The 21169-nt window shown below is 52.5% G+C and overlaps 1 protein-coding gene across 5 annotated transcripts in view; it reads left to right on the top strand.

The window, feature by feature from the left end:
* Positions 1 to 16572, top strand: part of RPH3AL (rabphilin 3A like (without C2 domains)) — a 142217-nt gene extending 125645 nt beyond the window's left edge. For all 5 annotated transcript variants that reach the window (XM_032457505.1, XM_032457501.1, XM_032457502.1 and 2 more), the window contains 3 exons: positions 12435 to 12548; positions 13593 to 13739; positions 15440 to 16572. In XM_032457505.1, the coding sequence (XP_032313396.1) occupies positions 12435 to 12548; positions 13593 to 13739; positions 15440 to 15474 (296 nt within the window). In that variant the 3' untranslated portion in view covers positions 15475 to 16572. The remainder of the gene's footprint in view (positions 1 to 12434; positions 12549 to 13592; positions 13740 to 15439) is intronic.
* Positions 16573 to 21169: the final 4597 nt, after the last annotated feature.

Genomic DNA, 21169 nt, shown 5'->3' with positions numbered 1-21169 from the left:
CTGAGTGTCATGTGGAGTAAAGCTACTGCCCAAATCACCACACATTCTGGCTTTACCCTTTCGGACTTGGTTGGAGGGTTTTTGGTTGCCAGGAACAGAGACCACCAAGGCCGGCTTAAGTTAGGGGGTTGCTGCTTGGCTGCTGAGGAAGGTCTCCCAGAAGCCGGGATGGAGAGGAAGGCTTTCGAGGCCTGTGGGGATGAGAGGCTGCTTCTCAGGGAACTTGGGATGAGCTCCATTCCCCAGCGTGCACTCTGCCGCAAGTCTGGCTGCCCTTCAGTCTCAGCCTCTGCTGCCACTCTCAGGACCCCACATCCACACCTGGGGAGGACATGACTGGCCCAGGCGCCTCCTGTGCAGGCAGCCCTTTTTGCATCTAGCCTGATCAGACATTATAGATGGTGTGGCCAATTAGGCCCAGTTGTGGCTGCTTTCCCCAAAAACAGAGCTGGGACAGAGTAGGGGGAATTTGTGTCTCCTGATCAATAATCGCTGAACCACAGAATTGGGCATTTTGTATCCGACAGGGTAGTGAGCTCCCTGTCACAGGGAGCATTCAAGCAGAGGCTGGATATATGGTAGGGATACTATGGTTCAGAAAATAGGGGAAGCTTACTATGGGCTTGTTACTGTATACCCAGAGTTATGCCCCCATGTTGTGCCCAGCACTAGGGGGATGGGGACACATTCTATGTCCCCAGATCGAGGAAGCCACGTGGCCCACGAAAACTTTGAACCTGAGACCTCTGTCTCATTAGCACAGAGCTGCAGCCGACTGAGCTAATAAGCAGTTGTGTGGCAGCCGTTTTTCCATCAAACGCGTAAGCCGTTTCCTGACTTCTTAACGCAGTGGGCTATTTATACCAGTAAATCCGTTCATTCCTAATGAGCCACAGTTGTGGATTGTAAAATGTTTTATTTTCAGACAGGATTGCTCACTGCCCAGAGCCAGTTGCTGCTGTGCCACCTTCCTTCTTTCTCTGTTCCTGAGAAAGTAGCATTTTGGAAGCTCCTCGGGGCGTTCAGCTGCCCTCTTCCACCTCACCATTCACCTCCAGTGTTTCCCCCGCAGACTCGGGACTCGCCGTTTCTGTCACATCAGCCTGGCCGTGGTGCGTGAACTCCCTGCATCTTCGGAGCAGCTGGGAGTGTGTGCTGCGTGCAGGGGGCCAGGCTGGCTGAGGCTTGGAGAAGGAGGCAGAGCAAAGCAGGAGGGCTTCCATGTTCAGAGTGGGGATGCCATCTGTCCTTGGTGGGTTGGACTTTTGCCGGTGTTAGAGGTCGCAGCTGGTGGAACGGTGACTCGATCTGGCTCACTACTTTATGTTCAACTTTATTTAAATGTGGAGAATTCTCGTTTAAAAAAAAAAGGATTTGGGGCTTCTTTTTTGAAAATCAGAAGGTCTGGCGATACCACCCCTCCCTGGGAAAACTGGACAGGCAAGTGGCAGCATCTCCCTTCACCCTAGGCTGGCAGTCTCTGGTCTGCTGCAGTCCCCACCCCTCCCTATTGTCTCTCACACTCTGATCATCACCCCTGCTGGGTTATTAAGAAGAAAGTGAAATAGTTCTTGTTTCCACATCCCTGTGAAGGAGAGAGAATAGAAGTTAGACCAACAGGTACACCTGTTGCCAAAAAAAAAAAAAAAAAAAGTGGGCACACGTCTCTTTGGAAGTGAGGGTTTCTTATATCTAGCCCACCTCACTCACTGACCCTTCCATCTGACCAGTGGAAGGCCAGAGCCTGACCATGTCACATCTGTGCATCCATACTCCTAACCTTGACCCCACAACTCCTGCCCTTAGTGGCTCTGTGCCTTCTATGAGGTGACCCACCATCATCACCCCCAGGGCCTCACCAGTAAGGGCTTAAAAGGTCAGCCTTGCAGAGCATCTGAGTTTTAATAGGGTACCCCCTCCGAGACCCAGGGCAGGAAAACTTTAGTCTTTAGAAGTCCTTCTTCCTCTCTGGGCCTTGGTTTCCCCACGAGTAGGACGGGGATGACAGGGGTCAGGACAGAGGGTCCGTTCTCTTCCAGCTTTCCTATCTGACAGTTCCAAATCCAAGGGGATGAGGAGGAATTTCTGCAGGTGATAAAGCAGCTCCCAGCCCACACACTGAGGCTGCCTCTGCTGGAAAGATCAGCCCTATTTCAGCAGCGGCCCCACCCTCGTCGTGTGCATGCACGCGTACACAAACACACACATACACACACACACACACACACACACACACACGCAGTCCTGGTATGTGCTGCCAGTGCAATCCCATCAAACCGCCCAGCACCCCCTCTCCTAAATCCCCCGCCCCCGCCCTGCACACTGTGCTTGTGCAATGGTTGACTAAGCGCTTATGAACCACCTGAGTCTTCCTTTCACGGCCCTGTCCCCAGGATCGCCTCTTCTGCTTCATTATCACCGTTCCTTTTACTCCCTGCATGGGTTCTAGAGTCCCAGGGAGCTGAAAGTGCCTGAGATTTTTTTATACGTAAAGAAAATAGAAACCACCAAATACGCACAGGCAGATGTGAGCCAGAAAGCACTGTTTGGAGAGGAGGGAGGAGAGGCTGCCTTTGAGCCACCTGAGCAGGATGCTGTGTGTCCAGCCTCGCACCCTGAAGGCCATTAACCCCGGGCTTCGTGATGTAGGTCTGCTGTTTGGGTCCAGAAAATAAATAAACCAAGATGTCATAGTTGGACAGTCCCATCTATGGCTCCCACTAGCCATTTAGGGACAGGAACGCCATCCATCCCCCCAGAGGCAGGAGAAGGGGGTGGTATGGTGCCAAGTTGCCCGAGTCCCCTGTGGGCCCCTCGGGGGCAAACGCTGACAGTTGGTCAGTTGTGGGTCCTCCGTGTGACCACCACTCCTCCAGGCTCAGCTGAGGGCTTGCGTACCATTTGCCTGTGGGTCTGTGCAGGTGAGAGGCAGGCCCCTGGCCTCAGATGCCACTGACTGCAGCCTGTGCCGGGCGCTGTGAGTTCATGTAATTCCCCCGACACCTGTGTCAGGGGGAGTCCTGTTGTCCCAGTCTATAGAAGGGGAAACTGAGGCCTGGAGAGGTGAGATAACTTGCACTGTCATCTTGACGTGGGCAGAGCGAGAAATCCCCACAGTTTTCAAGAAACTGCCCTTTCCCTAAGTCTCAGGGAAAGAGGCCTGGCCACGTCTTGCGTGGCTGTGTTTTGAAAGAGAAGCCCATGCATTACTAATTTGTCTTGACCTTAAGAGCCCTTGGCGAAGCCAGACATGAGCTCGATGCTGGAGTATGTGAATGGAGGGGCTGCCCCCAGAACATAAGCCCTGAGCATCCAGGAGCCGCTATTATCCCCACTGCTGCACCCCACCCCTGCCCCCAGCCCCACTCCTGCCTGTCCCAGTGTCTTGGCTGGCCTGGGGGTTGATTTCCCCAGAGCAGAAGGCCCTCATTAGCTGCACCACAGAGGTCAGGGGATGATTGTCCCTTCTAATTTGTCCAAACCCAGTGACAGCCTCAGCTGATTGGATGACTCCAGCTGCAAGGTACAGTCTTGGGACTCCTTACTCCTCCTCTACACCCCCAACCCCCATCTGAGCTGAAACAGGAAAGCAGGGCCCACTCCACCCCCCACCCCCGCTAGCCAGCTTCAGTTCAGCGGATGTCCATAGAGCTCTTACCATGCGCAGTACAGCCCAGCCCTCTCCAGCCGCTCATCTGTCTCACCGTGTGAACCTACAACTTAATTCCAACCACTCTAAATGTCTTGGCTTTCGGGGACCTGGGTGAAGTGCGTAAATCTGGGCCCGCCTGCCTCATCTGACTCCAGTAAAGCCCTCGGAAATAACAGTGCTGGCTCCACTCAGCTCAGCGGCCCTCTCCCCCTGCCCCTCACCCCCACCCCTGCCTCCTGTCCATCAAGGGGTGGAGGCCGGCCTCTAGGGTGGGGCTGGGCTGATTTCCACTTGCTGGTCCAGGAGCGGCAGCAGAGGCTGGGAAAGTCAGTCTGCGCAGTGACCTTCATATAGGAAGGAGGTGCCAGGCTACCTCTGCCTCAGTTGCCCCCGGGGTCAAGGCAAAGCTGGCAGCCCCTCCCCCCACCCAGGCTCTGAGATCAGACCCCATGGGCCTGAGCAGGGGCTAAGAATCCAGCCCAGGTTAGGGAACCTGAGGGACAGAGCCCAAGGCCAAGAAGGCCAGACTCTGAGGAAATGTGACAGAGAGACAGAGATAGAGGGGCAGACATGTGGAAGGACTGGAGAGTAAGCAAAACTGACAAAAACGGAAAGAGGAACCAAGAGACAAACCCAAGAAGACTCAGAACACGCAGAGACACAAAGATACACAAGAGACAGAAAGAAAGAAGAGAAACAAAGGCAGAGAGAGATTTTTTTAAACCATCAGAAAAAGAGGCACAAAGAGTTGAAGTCAAAGGCCCAGAGACACCCAGAGACAGAAAGAAGGACAGAGAGAGTACTGATGTAATGAGCAGATGAAGGCGTGTTTTGTCTCCCAGCAAAAGAGCTGGCAGAGGATACGCACCCACTTGGCTTCATTTCTGCCATAAATCAGAAGCAATAACCCGCCAGAGAGAAACAGTGCAGAACACACTCAAGACATACCAGCCCCTCGTCCTCTAAGTGCCTGCACCAGGAGCCTTCCTCTTGAGTCCACACAGCTGACCTGGCCCCAGAGAAGCCTACAACCTGGCCTTTGCCTTTTCTGTACTCTTTCAGGGGTGCCTGGCACACCCTGGGCCCAGCATTTCTATCTATTGAAATCATACCATCTTTAAATCCCATCTCTTCCAGGAAGCCCTCCCTGACTTCTCCTTTCCCTAAACACTCTCCACTTCCCTTCCAGAGTATCATGTTCTCTCTGGAAGGAGCTGTTCTTATTTCCCATCCATCTGTCTCCCATTCTATCTGGAGCTCCTTCAGCCAGAGCAGGACCACAGGATTTCACTGCTGGCAACTATATCACTATTGATCTGAGGATTCGTCTTCATTATCTGGTGCCTCTTGTCTGTCTGCAGGCCCCAAGGAGGGAGTTAATTAAAATCAATGGCTAATGAATAAGCAAACACAGGAAACCTTCCACTCCCCAACTCTCAACTTCCGGCCTGGACTGTTCTGTCCCTGCCAAGGTCCCTGGTGGCAACCTGGAAGAGGGGGGCCAAGGAAGGGAGGCTCCCTGGGCCCTTCACTGTGACTAACCTGTGACTGTTCCCACCTCAGAGACAAGGAAACGAGGCCCAGGGTGGTCAGGCATCTAGGCAGCGAGGGTCATCCAGATCTAACTCGGGCCTAGGAGGGAGGGGGGGAGGATGAAGGGCTCTGAGCCTCTCTGGCTCCACGGAGCCCATCCCAATGAGGACAAGCCCCCTAGCCTTGGGGCCACCTTTCTCCTTATCCAGACCATGACTCGGGCCCTGGAGGGAGTTTCCAAAACAAAAGAAGAACCCATCCTCAAGCCTCCAGTTTGGAAGAGGAGAAGGTTTTGTCTGAGCTGGGCGTTCCACCCCGCACCCCCTCCAGGGCCCACTCATCCCACATCCATGGCAACCAGCTTCCAACAGCCCCTCCCTCCACTAGTCTGTCCCTGGCTCAGGCTGAGGCCACCATTGCCTGGCTCATCCCACTTGAGTGTCCTTCTGAGAGAGGCTGCAGGCACCTGCTTGGTGGAAGGCCCGGCCCAAGCTGGCTCGCCACCACCTTGCTGACTGCGGTCCAGCCCCTCTCTCTCTGTGCTGTCCTGTCCTCTCCTGGGGAGGTTTTTTCAGGAAATAGTCAACAAGTATTTACTGAGTGCCTGCTTGGCCCAAGGCCCAGTGTTGGGGGCTGAGGGAAGGAGCCAGACACCGATTAAGAAGTGGCCCTGCCCTCAAGGTTCCTGGGACAGTTGGGGAAGTTGAGGCAGGCATTTGGAATAAAAGAAATGCAGTACCAGAGGGTGTCTGACAGGGGCCAGAAGAGTTGTGGGGAGAGTAAGGGAGGGCCTGTCTTCCTCCCTTCCCTCCCCAGGGCTGGACTTTCCAGTAGAGGTGCTATTTGGATGGGTACCTGGGGGGTGAATTGGAATCTAATTTTTAAAAATATTTAGAGGCTTGTCAGGCTTTTCAAACTTGAGATGCCTTTTGTCCTACTTGATCTTACTGTATTGGTAGTTGTTATTGTCTCAGTTTTATAGCTGAGAAGACTGAGGTTCAGGGAGATGAAGGTGTTGGTCCAGAAGTGCCCAGAGCAGAGCTGGAATTCCCCGCTAGTTGTTGGGGGTAAACCAGCTGTCTGTCACCCACGTGGCAGCCCCTGCCTCTGACAGGAAAGGGCATGTCTGGGAGACAGAGGACAAACTGGCCTGCCTGGAGGGGAGTACTTCTGAGGGACCATAGCCTTTAGGATGAGGCCAGACCAGGGGGTGCCCTACATCCTAGGTGAGGAGGAGAGAGCAGAGATTCAGCAATAGATAAGCCTGGGTTCAAGTCCCAGCTTTGCGTCCAGATGGCCTCTGAAGGCGTCTAGTGCCTTCGGTGTCCTATGAAGCACAACTTGGAAATCTAAGCTTCCCTGGAAAAGGCAAGTCCATCCCTGTGATGTTGGCCTGAGCACCAAGCATGGTGAGCCCAGAGACCAGCCCCAGGCCAGGTGTTGTGGACCCTGAGCTCAGGATATCTACCTCAAATAAAATAGCTCCCATCTGTCAAGCACCTACTGCATGCCAGACACTGCCTGTGGTACCTCTGTTAATGCTCAGGAAAGCCAAGGAGAGGATCCATCATCCCCTTATTTCATAGGTGGTCCTGCAGAGCACAGAGAGGTAAGGAAACTGGCCCAAAGTCACACAGCTGGCAAGTGGCAGAGCCAGGACACTGTCTAACTGAGAGTGGTGCCTCTTCACCACCCCCATCTCTCCCTCCTGCTGCCACCAAACCTAGTCCTAGACTTAGGTGGCATCTCAGTGGGATTTCAGGCTGCCAGCCTGGCCCTGCTTGCAAGTGTGGCAGCCCTCGCCTGTCCCAGTGGGGACGGCTCTGTGACACTTCTCTGCAGCCGCGCCAGCCTGGTGGGCTGAGTAAGGCTAATTGGGGATGTCTCTGCATTCCCCAGGGCCTTATCATCTTTCCTTTACGTTAAAAAAAATTTTTTTGTTTTTAGTATGCAAAATTTTCCACCATCTGCTTTGCTTTGGCAGAATGTTTGCTGAAAATATCTCTTCCTCTCTAATTCCCATAATTTCTGGGGGCTTTGGGAGCCTCCAAGCAGAGCAGCAGCAGCTCATAAGGGCCTCCCAAGCTCACAGGCTGCTGGCTGTCCCTGTGCCAGGCAGGCGGATGTTGTGTGGCCCAGAAGTCACCTCTCCCCGCCTCTCAACCAGAGAGGGACATTGGGTCTCCCCGCTAATGGAAAAAAGCTGACCTGACGTTGAATCCTAGGATTCAGACCCAGAATAGCTGCCTAGGTTGGCCTCTTTTTGTGTGTGATGAAGCCCTGAGAGGTGCCCCCAGGGTCACAAAAAAGGATGATGGCAGAGCAGAGCCAGGAAGCAGGTCCCCCAAATCCCAATGCAGTGCTGTGAGGTCAAGTGGCTAGCATCCTGCCTGTCCTCTGGATCATCCCAGGCAAGGTGTCTCCACAAGACAGCAGCTGCCACACATGTCCTTTGAAGCAATCAGGAAAGATTTTTCAAAAGGGAAGACTTCCCCCCACCTTCATGTACCAAAACTCTGAGTTTCCATGGTGATAGTCAAATTGCAAATCCATCCAAGAGTGAGCCAGGGGGAAGAAAAAAGCTGGCCCATCCCCAGAGAAGCGGGCCTGGCTGGCGCTGGGACTGTCCGCTGCAGAGGATGAGAGCTGGGCAGAGTGGGGCAGCCCTGCTGGGGCAAGATGGGAAAATCTCAGTGATGCCAGGTCCCCAAGCGAGTAGTTTAGGGGCTCAGGCCCCTGCAGTGGGTGAGGCCCCCCTCCTCCCTGCCTTGTGGCAGAGCCCCAGTGAATCGATTTAGTGATACCTCCTTCTTGGGGAAGCTATCAGGACAGTCTTCTCCCTGGTGTTTTCCCATCTTCAGTCTGAAAAAATCAGGCGTGGGCAGAATACAAGCGCTCACCACTGACCGAGCCATCCTAGACTGAGTCTTTGGGGAATTAGAGGGGAAAAAAATCAGCCTTCAGACACACGGTGCTTCGCTGAGGATGGAAGAGCAAGGGCCAAAAGATTTATGAGCCTAAAAGCTTTGTTAATAGAACTGGAGGATTTACGATCACAGCTGCTGTGCAGGGAGAAAGGTGGCAACAGTAATCAAATGGCAAATTAGCCAAGTTTTCAGTTTTACGGTGACATTTGGAGGGAGAGGAAGAAGAAAAACTTCTTCCTTTGCCACCGGAGGAGTATTTGGGTAAATGGCGTTTGCATTGGGCTGTGTCCAGGGATGCTCTCAGCAGTGTCTCCTCAGTGTGTTTCTTTCCCGCTGACAGTAAGTGCCAAGGCCAGGCGTGGACACTGCCGGCTTCCTTTGGTTTATTCCTTTCGAGTGGGGTTTATTGGAGTGGATTAGAAATGGGATTGGGTTTGCACCACAAAGACCTCTAAGCAGAGGTCTGGTCCCCTGCCTCAAATCCCAGACACAATGAGCCAAGATGCTTGAGCCGTGGGAGATGCAGCCAAAAGGAACAGGTCGTCGGCTGGCTGGCTCTCTGCTCTGTGATGCCTTTGTGAGCTCTGTTGTCATCTGGGGCTGTTCCCTGCTTCCATGACTATGGCCCTTTGGAGCCTATAAAAGGAGACAAAGAACAAGCCAACCGACTGTCACTTGGGGAGGTTTATTTTTTTCTAAACCTTGCATAGCGTTGGCACCACGTGGGAATGAGGCAATATGGCGCCCAGACCCCACCTCCAGGGTTGACACTTTGGATAAGATATACTCCTCCCAGTAAAAAATGATCCCCCAATCTGGCACAGCACAGTCTTCTTACAATTTAAGCCCACTCCGTGACCACTTTCGTGTGACCATGTACAACAGATGACAGAACAGGGAGCAGAGTGAAGAGATGGGGTGAATGAGTGGCCATAGTAACTCACGTCCTGGCACGTCCTTTCCCATCATCTGCTTTCAGGCTCTTGGTATGCTGTGCCCCGTGGCATCTGCTCATTAGCACCAAAGGATCCAGTATTTATTTCAACCCTGTGGAGCCCCATGTCATGTCCGCCTACCACTCCCCTCACTGCCCCCAGCCCCATGTTCCCTACCCCACCCCAGAATTATGAAGATCCTGCATATCAACCATGGGGGAGATGGAACGTTCCAGGAAGAAGGACTGAATTATCCAGAAGCATCTCTATCAGAGAGATGGGGAAACCAAGGTGGAGATTAGTCACCATGTCCCCCACTGCTTAACAGGCTGCTGGATCCCCCTTCTGCTGAGAGGAGGGGGCAGAAGCCGCCCTGATTCCTTTACAGCTGCCCCAAGGGACCTGTGGGCTGCTTGCTGCCTCCTCCCCACCTCCCACTCCCTTTGTCTGGGGACCCACAGGGTTGGCGTTTAGCTAGTCAGTGAATGAGTCAAAAATACGTAAATGCTTATAATAAAACTGATGCCCATAGAGTCAGGTCTCAGCAGATTCATGACCAAAGAACCCCAGTCCAAGACCTAAAAAAGCAATTGCAAAATAAGTCAGTCCTTTACTCGCATTTCTCAAATACGAGGAAGGGGGCATGTGGACCACAGTCCTTCCTGTCCCCATCTCCCTTTGATTCTACATCACAAAAGCCCAGAAAGCCAAAGTAGAACTCTTCCTTGAAGGCAAGAAGGGAAAGAAACAGAGCAGAAAAGGCAAAATCCTTGAGCAGACAGAGGAGGGCAAAGCTGGAAACAATCCAGTTAGCATCTCGTGTGCCCCACCCCCAGGGATCATGCTCTCCAGGAGAAGCACGCCAGCCTCGTTCGTGGTATAGTTTGGCCCTGCCCTCAAGGAACCATGCAATCTGCAGGGGGAAACACACACAGAACACTTAAAGCAGGAAGTGGTTGCTGCCATTGTAGCAGAACACACAGGGCATTCAGCCAGCCAGGTGGCGGCTTCCTGGAGAAAGTGGTACCCAAACTGAGCCAGAAGAGGGCATTCTGGGCAGAGGGAAGCCAGTCACTGTGGGAGGTGCTGACTGACCATTTGGCAGGAGCTCTAGGCCGTGTGGGGCTGGAGGAGCCCCAGGTAGGAGAGCAGATTGTGTGGGGTGGGTTGAAGATGTAGACAGAGGGCAGGAATTTTGGCTTGATCCCGTAGGTCACGGAGAGCCTGTAAAGAAGGGGGAGCCGGGATTTATGTGTTAGCAGAGCCTCCCCAGCTGTGCAGAGGGAGGTGCCTGTGGATGGTGCCCGGGCAGGGGGAGGAAGGTTGCTGCAGGAGTCCAGGCTGGAGACATTGCGGCCTTGAACTAAGTAAGAGCAGCGACCAGGGTGAGGAGGCCACTGATTCAAGCCCCACTTAGGTGATGAAACTGGCAGGAGGTGGGGATGAGGGAGAGGGAGGAGCCAACAAGTCATCAGAGCTTCCTGAAGTACCTACTGTGTGCCAGCCACTCTGCTGTGGAAGTACAGGGTGGAGAATCTCTTAGTCTGAAGTGATCAGGCAGCTCCAGCCCCTCTGGTTACTTAGCACTGGGACCTAGGACATCCTTAGCTGAAAGGTGACATGAGCTGAAGGCATGAAGGCTTTTCAGAAGGCTCTAGATCCGGTTGGAAGCTACCTGGCACAGGTCCTGCTGTTTGCCCTCCTGAGCCCACAGTCGGTTTCCCTCACTGACCGGGCTCTTCCCCTTGCCGGGCGTTAACACGGTTTCCGGTTTCTCCTCTACACGCTGCTCCAAAGGGGCCTGGAGCAGCAGATGAAACCTACTAGCCGCCCTTGGTATAGACTGATTTTGTTTCCGATCTCATCCCCCACCAAACAGGTCCCTATGGCTCAGGGATGTTTTACAGATCCAGTAGGATCATGCTCACTAGGTGCCTAGCACAGTGCCCGGCAGAACACTCAACCCCTCCAAACTCCCTCCGTAACCAGCATCTTTCATTTCTGGGTTAAGACACACCGACTTGTACCCAACCCGCTGAGTTAGTCACCTGTGAGAGCTGGTCACCTGTGATCCCAAACCTTTCTGTGTGGCTGTACTTGCTATAACAATTACATTATTTCATTAAATGTCGTGTAAACTGATGGAAAGAGTCAGGAAAGACAGAGTTGTTTCATTAAAACCAAGACTTCGGAAAGTCTTGATAGAAACCACTTGCTTGAAAAAAAAAAAAAAGCTGTTGAATTAGGTGTGGGCAGCACAGCTGTAAAAAAAACAGGAGAAAGCAATGGAAAACGGAGAAGGACTCTGCCCTCATCTTGCTTTGTGGGTGTGTTTAAGCTCTTTTCCAATTTAAAGAAGCTGAACCTTGGAATCACAGACAACTCAGTGTGGATGCAGTTTAAACATGAGAGACCATGTGGGCCAATCTCAGAGAAGCACCCAAGCCCTACATCAAAAGCCTGGCGAGTGGATGTACATTTCTCTGCTTAAAATTAAAAGAGTGTTTAATGTATGAGTAGATCCTGTTTTATGACTCCCACTGTTGATTTACCAGCCAAACAGGGTCCCAGTTAGTCCAGAAAAGAGGATTTCTACCACAGTGGGTGTTCACTGTGAGAGCTCCCCTCCTCCTCCCTCTCCTGGAATCCCAGCCCCATCAGCCTGGCTCCCTTCTGCATTCCCAAGACCCCACTGGGAGTGACTGGATGAGCTGGGATGAGAGCCCGGGCCTGCTGCTCCTGGTTCAGTTTTTCCAGCATGATCAGAGTAGTCACAAACAGGGGCTGTGGTGCTAGCCTGCCAGGGTAAGAAGCCCACCTTGGGCAAATGCCTCGGTTTCCTTGCCTATGAAATGAGGACAGTGCTATTTCCTACCTTGCGGGGTTGTTCTGAGGCCTCCGTGAATTTGCGTACATCAAGCTGCCTGGAGCCCTCTGTCAGGGTCAGCAGTTAGGACAGGGATTCTCATTCCTGCAGAGCCTGGCTGTGCAACCTTAAGCATTGCCAAGTGCAAATGTCAGAGCAGCTGTGACTACACCAAAGGCCATAACGAGCTTCTCCCAGCAGGAGGCTTCTGATTCTGCCCCAGGGAGGGGGCAACCTGTGGAGATGGCTGCCCAAGGTGTGAGCCCTCCCTGCTGGTGCTGGTGACATTGGGCCTGAGTCCCAGCCTCCTCGCACTGGTACTCACCTCTGACTGGCAGGCAGGAGTTCCCTGCTGTCCCCCTCCCTGGACCGTTGTTCCCGTGCCCCAAACACAAGGGCCAGCGGAGGTTCTGTGCCACTTTGTCCTGGCAGGAGGAGGCCTGCCCGGTCTCCTCTGTCCAGCATGGCTGCTGGTGGTGGCCAGTGAGGGGTGACCTCCTGTGCTGGTGTCTCTTTTCCAGTGGTTTCCAGCGACAGCGACAGCGATTCAGCTCTCAGCTCCTCCAGCATAGAGGATAGACACCCGCCTGCTGGGGTCAGGGACCCAAAAGGTGACAAACCTGGTGGGGAATCAGGTAAGTGTGGGAAGTGGCACTGTTGTTCCCCAAGCCCAGGTGCAGTGGCCTTGCTGCTTCCTCAGGCTACCAGGAGTCTATGGAGTTGTTCTAGATCAGGGAGGCGCAGTGGGTCTGGGGCTGAACTGGGATATTTGCAAGACATTCCAGGAGGCTGATTTTTGTACATACAAAGAAGGGTTTTTAATAACTGCCCCAAACTGGAAGGAAATGGAAGGCTGGGTGATCTGCCAGCACTGGTATGGAAGGAATTCCTGCTGGGGTGGCAGTCTGGGTGAGTGCCTGGCAAGTGCCTGGTGCACGTGCTTCTACTCCCCCTCCTGTGCCCAAAGCAGACATTACTAGTTGATTGTGGTTCTCTCTCCCACAGAGCCTGACATGGCCTCCGAATCCTCCTTGGCGCAGTTTTCCCAGTGATCAGTATCAGTAGGCAGGGATAATGTGTAAGGTGAAAACTGCCCCTGGACTAGATGATTTTGTAGGCCCCTTCAGGCTGAAGATTCTATCTTAGAAAAGGGTGAAGGAAACTTACCTGCCAGCCTTGGTTTCTGGGGCAGGTTTTATGCTCCTCCCCCTCCCCCCACTACTATAGCTCTTGTCCCCTCTCTTCACACCAACTCTCCACTGTGACCAAGCAGGTCTGGGAGATGGGGGAAGATGGAGAGCCTTACAGACCCCCATCTCTGCTGTCTCGGCCAGGCAGGAACTAACAACCGTGTTTGGGTGAGGATTCTTCAGTTAGTAAAGCAGCAACAAGTGGGTGAACAGAAATGCACACAGATGACTCTGGGGCCATTTGGTTGCCTTCGTAGATCAAGGACCAGTCAGCAGTGGCTAGAGAGTATGGGGTCCCGCTGGAATGTGGCAACCCTGCGAGTGGGGAGGGGGTGGCAGCTCCCAGGGGAAGGGGCTCTGGCTCCGGAGACACATGTCACAATTCCAAATGAGATTTTAGCTCAGCTCCTTGTCAGGCTGAGATCATCCCTGTCTCAGTTCAAGGACCGAAAGGACCCAGCCCTGAGCCATTCACGTGGTCTCTTGCAGGTGGCAGCGTGGAGTCACCCAAGATGGGACCCACCCGCCCGCCCAGCCACCTCTCTGGGAGCCAGAGCAGCCTGGCCAGCGAGGCTGGGACAGGCTCTGCAGACCCGCAGTGGGGCACCCAGCCCTGGCCAGACCCAAAGGGCCCCGGTGAGTACCACCCCGCTTCTTCCAACCCACCCATCTCCTCTCCGTCTGCTCTCCTCCGCCCCCATCAGTGCTTCAGAGCTGGAGAGGCGAGGTGGTGTTTTCAGTCCTCTGTGTTTACTGAGTATCGTGCTGGGTGCTAGGGGAGCAGAGGTGAGCTGGACCCCATCTGCAGTGAACAGAAACAGGGACCCAAAATAATAATGGTGACCATTCCTCTCCATTCTCGGTAACTGGAACAACAGTTGTTATGTGCCCTGCTTTATAAAACGTATCACCTTTCATAGTATTTCCATGAAGCTGAAGTAACTCTGTTCTGAGAGCATCTGTATGCGCCCAGCCTGGGTCAGGTGCAGTGGGGGACAGTCCTTAACCTCCAGAAACCTACCGAGCCAGCTCACCCAAAACAGCCCAGGCCGGGGCAGGACAAATCCTAAGAGGGAGAATTCAGGACCCTGGAGCTGGCAGCATGGAGCCCTTGCACCTCTAAGGTCAACTTTCATTCTCTTGGCCAAGCACACAGGAGGCTTATTATCCCCATTTGATGGGTGTGGAAGCCCAGGGCAAGAACCCCAGCTGCCCCCTGCCCCGGGCAGCCTAGGATCATCATGCAGCTGAGGGGCAGGGGGTCCTCACACTCAAGCTGGAGAAAATTGTGCAGGTCCACATTCGGCCCCTAATCTCTTTTAAGAAAGAATCTCCAGCTGGAGTTAGTGCCTCTCCAACCAGAGGACCCACAGACACACACTGCTGATCCCCCAGCCTACATGGACAGGGTGGCTGCAGGAGCCTGAGTGCCTGGCACTACCCACTGGGAAACCACGCAGGGGCTCTCGTCCCCTGACCCTTTCCCCTCCTCCCTCATTCCCCACCTCAATGGTTCCCAGGAAGAGAAGCTGTAGGTCATGAGAGAGACCAACACAGATGTGATGGTGGGTAGGCAGGTCTCAGGGAGAGGGAGGCACCTTGGGCGTTGCCTGGAGCAGACCCTCTCCCCTCCCTCTCGCCTCCTGAAATCCTCCACTGAAGGCAGTTTGAAATCCACCAGTTTCAAGTTCTAGTCCCAGCCCTGCCACCCATCCCCATGTGAATGTGGGCAAACTATCAGGCAGAATCACAGGAAACTGCATTTTTGTAAATCAGAAATAATTCAACATTGGCAATTCCATATGATTCAACTTAATATTTGATCTCTCGGCGCCCAGTTCCATTATCACTAAAGTGGGGACCACATCGTGTCCCTCTCGGGGGCTTTGAGAGGGTAAGGTCCAGGGTCCACATGGAGTGCCTCCATGAGCCGGTCTTCAGGAAATGTCCAGTAACAAATGGAGGAGGCCATATGGCCCAGCGCATAAAAAGGGTTCCAGGGCTTCAGTTGTTACTTGAAAGGGACTGGTCTGGAGGAAAGTTCTATGCTCCCATGTCCACTTGCTCCTCTGGCGTCCCAGGACCACCTCTGTTAAACAGGCGGGGTATTGATGGCCCCACTGGGCTGAGAAGACTTGCCTGCAGTGACACAGCAAAGGCAGCCCCTCCAGGGTAGCCCCTGGCTTAGTTTCAGCCGGGGAAGCCGCTTCAGGTGCGGGCCATTCCAGCAAGGAGTCCGCCTTCCCTGCATTTCATTCCCAAAGTTCCAGCTGTCACTGGGGAGGGACTCTACCTCTGCTCACCCTATAGTGGCCTTTTTTCTCTCTCTCTCAAAGGCAAAAGGCACACCTGGGCGAGTCCCCGCTGCTGACGTGGCCTCCGCCGGTCCCCTCCGCCTGCCCTGGGCAGAGGCATGTTTGGTGCGTGGAGCAGACTTTCCAGTGGAAGAGCCTGAGAGGGAGAGAGAGAGGGAGCTGGAGCCAGGCCCTCCCCGGCTCCTTCCCGACCAGTCCTGAAGGCCTGTGCCGCCCAGCCCTGCCCAGCGTGACCTCTGACTCAACATCCAGTGTTTTGGGGGCTGAGTCCGCTTTCCCCCACCCACTGCCTTTCTGCACCCTTCTCTCTCGGGAACTCCCCTCTTCCACCCCGACCCCAGCGACTCCACTCAGCCATGGCCTTTATTTATTGCCCTCCCCCAACCCCTAGGCCACCCCTGTGTTCATTTTCAGTTTGCTCTCGTCTTGGCTGCACCGGAAGGGCATTCGAAAACACTGTGTGGGGCCTTCCCATATGCACTGCAGTTTCTGAGGGTGCCAGGCAGGGCCTTCTCCATAGTTGTATTAATGGAGGAAGACATCCTACCCTGAGCGGTACCCGTCACAGCTGAACGTGGCCCCCAGAAAGGAGCTGTGAGCAGGTGGGATGAGAGGTCCACCCGCCCGTCCCTCCCCCTGCAGCTCCGGGAGTGGAGCAGCCTTCTCCCTCTTGGCTCAGGAGCTACTGCTAAGCCTGGCCAGCTGGTAGGTTTCTTGGAAGGCCTCCTTGGCCTCCCCGGGCTTTGCTCAGCCTCTCACTGGGTGGTGGAGCTGGGAAGGGTTCTGGTGAACTCTGTGAATTCGCTCACTGGAAAGCAGCCTTCAGCTGAGTCCCCTGCTGGGGCGTGAACCTCCCTAAGCCATTAATTCACTTCTCTTCAAAAAATATCTAATAAGTGTGGGCAGATGCTTCTAGAAAACCCTTTCCCTGAGGAGAGAGAACGTGTGTTTATGTGTGTGCGGTGCCCACACCCTCCCGTCCTTCCTGCCCGCCCCCCATGCCTGGTCCTCGAAGGGCCTTCCTCTCCAGGCCCTCAGGCCCCCACCGTTAGCTCTTTTACCTTTGTCACTGGCAGACAGTAGGAAACCTCACTGTTGCCCTGCGACAAGTTATGCTTCAGAACATAAACAATAAAGATTAGAATTTGCATTGAGCCAGTGTGTTGACCAGAAGGCTACAATCGCTTGTGTTTCTGAGAGCCTTCAGTAGAGAAGTGGATGGGGGAAATATGGTACACCGATTGCGGGAACACTTGCCCAGCCGCAGGAAAAGGTGTGAGCTTGATCTGCGTGTTAGAAGGGCTCACAAAGCCAATGCTGAATGGAAAAATTGAGGCCACCTGCGTTAAAGGGAAAGTTAAGTGTGAGTACAAATAATCGAAATGACTTATACACACATGTAGGCACATGTGTAACAACGGACAAGGATGCCTGGTGAAACATGTCGACTGAACGCATCTGTATTTCCTCTGCCTCCCAGACCCCACCAAAACGACACAAAGGAGCGAAAATGGCATGAGCTACAAAGGCAGAAGGAATAGGAGAGGCGACGGCAGCAGGGAAGAGAGGTCCGAAGACTTTGGAAGATGGAAGAGCATCACTTGTTTAGTGCCAGCTTCCCGCGCTCCCCAAAGTGTCTACAAGAGGGAGAGCCAGCCATTAACAAGCCCATTCACTCTGCAGAATCCCCCAAATGCTCAGAACGTGGAGCGACCGGGTTATGCCTAAGGCGGAAGCTCAGGGTGGGTGTGAAAATAGTATCGGTTGGAAGAAGTGCCACCCAAGCCTCGTCTCCCAGCCCAGATGGCTCGTGATGGCCCTTCTCTCCCTCTGGTAGAAGACGCGTTTACAGCTGGCCAAGGTTGAGCTAGAAGGATTGGGTTTGGGAACCCTAAGCCCAACCAAAAGCTGAGGTGAAGTGATAGTTAATGGGGAGACCCTTAGCCCTCTTCACCTGCTCACAGGTGGCTCTGTTCCCATCCAGCCCCTCCCCCACCCCCACGGCAGGACATTATTGAATTTCTCTCTGGGAAACTGACCAAAGAGAAAAGACAGACAGATGCTGAAATTGGTGATTCCCCCATCTCTGCCCAGTCACCATCGTGAGGCCCCCATTCCCAAGCCCCTCCCAGGTGTACAGAGCTTCCTGTTAGCTTTGCCATGTTGCACTCATAGTTAACCAAAACCAACAGCTGAAGACACAGTGACCCCAGCACACAGAAGAAAGGGGTCAGAGAACAATCCTCTGAAGATATTTGCCCTTGAAACAGGAAGAAAAGAATGTTATTTTTCAAAAGGCACTGTTAAAGCTCTTGAAAATTAAAAGATAAATATATAATAGCACAAATGTTTCAATGCATTAGAAGGGGTGGAAGATGTGAGAAAATCTCCCAGAAAATGAAACACCAAAACAAAGAAATGTAAAAGTAGGAAGAAAAAGTCAAGACATTCGGACAACCAAAAGATCAGATCCATCCACACAGAATGTCTCACCTCCAACTAACAGGAATTTCAAACCAAGAAGGAGAAAATAGAGGAGAGAAAATTGTGGAAGAAATGACACAAGAATATCTCCTAGGACTGAAGGAAACACTCTTTTGTAGAGAAAGAACTCACCACGTGCCGCGCACAGTGATGTAAAACCATAGCCATGTGGACGGCTGCCACCATTGTGAGTTGCCGTGTGACAATACCTGGCCTGCAGCCGCAGCGTCATACCTGTCACCTGAAGTCTTGCTAAAAGAGACTCTCACCCCCTAGGTCTGGGCCGGGGGCTGAGCGTGTATGTCTGTCTGGCTCCCAGCTGATGCTGCTGGCTGGAGGACCACACTCTGAGGCACCCTGGTCCAGGGCAGTGGCTGTCACCACTGGCAGCTCTTTGGAATCACTTGGCAAGCTTTATAAACACTCACGCTGGACGCGCCCCCCAGACGTGCCCCCAAAGATTCTGGTTTAGTCAGTGTGGGGCCCAGCCTTGACATCAGGATGACTCCATGTGCTGGCAGGACCGAAACTCTTCTATGTGGGTTCCAGAAGACATGCACGGGATGTTTGGAGCAGCACTTTTTATTAGCTGAAAACTGGAAACAACCTAAATACCACGCTGAGCAAAGGAACAGATGGCAGAAAAAATAAGTACGTTATGACACTGTCTACACAGAGATTTTTAAACATGCAAAAATGTTATATATTAACATATATTTTATGCAGTGGAAGAATAAAATGCATAGGAAGGATAAACAACAGATTTCAAGATACATCTTGAGAAGAAGAGGCATTAGGAGGGGTTTTTATTGGTAGTGTTTTCTTAGTCTCGATGATGGATGGGTGGATTTGTAATATAATATTTCATTATATGTTATATTTGTATTACTTTTGTATGTCTGAAATCTTTCAGAATAAAAAAAAAAATTAGAGAACCATAGGAAGCCTTATCATGAAATTTCAGGACACCAGGGGAAAAAAAATCCTAAAGAAAAAAAATCCTAAAAACTTAGAGAAAAAAAATTTAAAGCAGGTCATACACCAAGGGTTAGGCATTAAAATGGCTTTGAAATTCTCAAAGCAGATTTTGAAGCCAGAACATGATGAAACAGTAGCTTTTGAATTCTGACAGGAAATTATTTTTAATCTGGATTTATATCCACCCAGATCTCAATAATGGTAGAATGAAGATATTTTCAGACTTGAGTTGTTGGGGTTTTTTTCCTTAATTTACCTCCCATACATTCTTTCTCAGGCAGCTACTACAGGATGTGCTCCAGCCAAACAACGGAGAATACCAGGAAAGAGGATATGGGGGAAACAGGAAACTGGAGATCTGACACAGGAGAGGGGCAGAGAGAGTCCCCAGAATGATGGCAGTGGCTGTGTGGCTGGACCAGAGACCAAGGCCAGCCAGCCCAGACTGGAGGATGAGGACAGAGGAGATACACAAGAATGTACAAAAAGGATAAGAAGCATACATGTGTTGGGGAGATTGTCTATGATCTCATGATATTTTACAATATACCAGGACATATATAATAATATATAAAACTGCAGAATCAAGAAATAGAATCAGCATGAGATTTCAATACAAAGGTAAACACCAGCAGAAGCAGCTAAGAGTTCTAAGTGTTGCCTAGAGACAGACTTGAGAGGGGAGCAGAGGATTGCTGCCCTGTGTTATAAACTTTGTAGGACAGTTTTTAAACTTTACACTGTATTACATTTCTAACAGTGGAATTTTTAATGGGAAAATACATATCAAACAGGATAAACCCACAGAGTGAAGGTGAGAGCCCTGAGGCCAAAGCACGTAAGTAAGGTAAGGAGGTGTTGAGGACTTGCCTAGCAGGGAAAATACAGCCCCCGGGGTCACTATATCCAAATATCCAGCCTGTAAGGGGCTGTTGCCTCTGCCTCCCGGCTCTCAGATACCTCAGTGCTGGGACAAACATCCCCTTAACCCCTCAGACCTGATGCAGCACAAGCCACCACACTCAGCTCCCACCAGAACCCTGTGCCTGGACCAAACCCAGTCCAGGAGAGAGACCCAATCCCTGCAGCCCCCTGTGAGTCCCAGATGTGTTTCCTAGAGATGCGTCACAGGGTTGATAGGGTTCTGAAGCAGTTTTATCACGAGTTCACCCCAGAAGCCCTCAGCTTTAAGGCAGAAATGGGACAGATCTCCCTACCGGGCTCTGGTTGCTGCCAGGAGTCAAGGGTACTTTGTGGGCTGGTCTGGGAACCAAGAATTCCTTCCTTTACAGAAATGCTTTCTGAGTCTCAAGCAACCAACTTATAAATTAACTTTGGGACCTGAGACTCTCCTGGCTAGGAGTGGAGGGTGTTCTGTGTCTTCTGTAAAAATCAGGAAGCAAAGAAATTTGATTTGTCCCAAAACCAGATAACCAAGTGGTCCCTCAAAGAGGCCACAGGGGGAAAGCTCAGGAACTTTGGACACCTGGGTTCGAATCCCAGCTCCACTACTTAGTACCTGAAATTATGGGTAATCCTCTGTCACAGCTTCCTCATCTGTAAAATGGGGATAATACCTTCACAGGATCCTGGTGGAAGTTAAAAACCTGAAAGCCCATGGAAAACTCCTACCACTGCTGTTAGTTATGACTCCCATAGAATTCAGATGTGGCACTTGCCTCGGGAGTTGTTCAGGGATGTAAGGAGGTAAGTGCATGGAGCCTGAGGCACAGAGATGGTCATGCTCTTCCCTTCAGGGAATGATGACTGGGCAACATTGACTGGGCAGCATTTGGGGTGCCAAGTGCAGTGGTAGTGGCTGAGGTTCGGTAGGAGACAGAACAGACGTCGTCTCCACCCTCCTGCGGCATCGGAATCACCCACTGGCCTTGTTAAAACACAGATCCCTGGACCCCACTGCAGAGCTTCTGTCTCAGAGGTCCAGGGCGGGGCTGAGGACATGCATTTTCAAGTTCCCGGGTGATGCTGATGCTCCTCGTTGGGAGGCCAACTTGGAAAACCTCAGCCCTGGTGGAACAAGTTGATCAATGTCTCCTTGGACTGACACCCCCCAGACCAACCCAGGCAGAAGGAGACGAGCCTGGGACTGAGCCCTGCTGCCTCATCCCACCCCCTCAACAGAGATGCCGCCCCCAGCTGTTCCTTAGCCTTGGAGGAAAAGAGCATTCACAGCCCCAGCAGGTGAGAGTCATTTCCACCCACAAAGGTGGGGGCTGGCATCTTCCCCAAACAAGAAAACGCCCACTTTCTGGTGTCGCATCCCTTGGT

The sequence above is a fragment of the Camelus ferus genome, chromosome 16, assembly GCF_009834535.1.
Source record: "Camelus ferus isolate YT-003-E chromosome 16, BCGSAC_Cfer_1.0, whole genome shotgun sequence".
NCBI classification, from domain to species: domain Eukaryota; kingdom Metazoa; phylum Chordata; class Mammalia; order Artiodactyla; family Camelidae; genus Camelus; species Camelus ferus.
The sequence above is the reverse complement of the archived record's forward strand: the minus strand, read 5'-3'. Positions and strand labels throughout refer to the sequence as shown.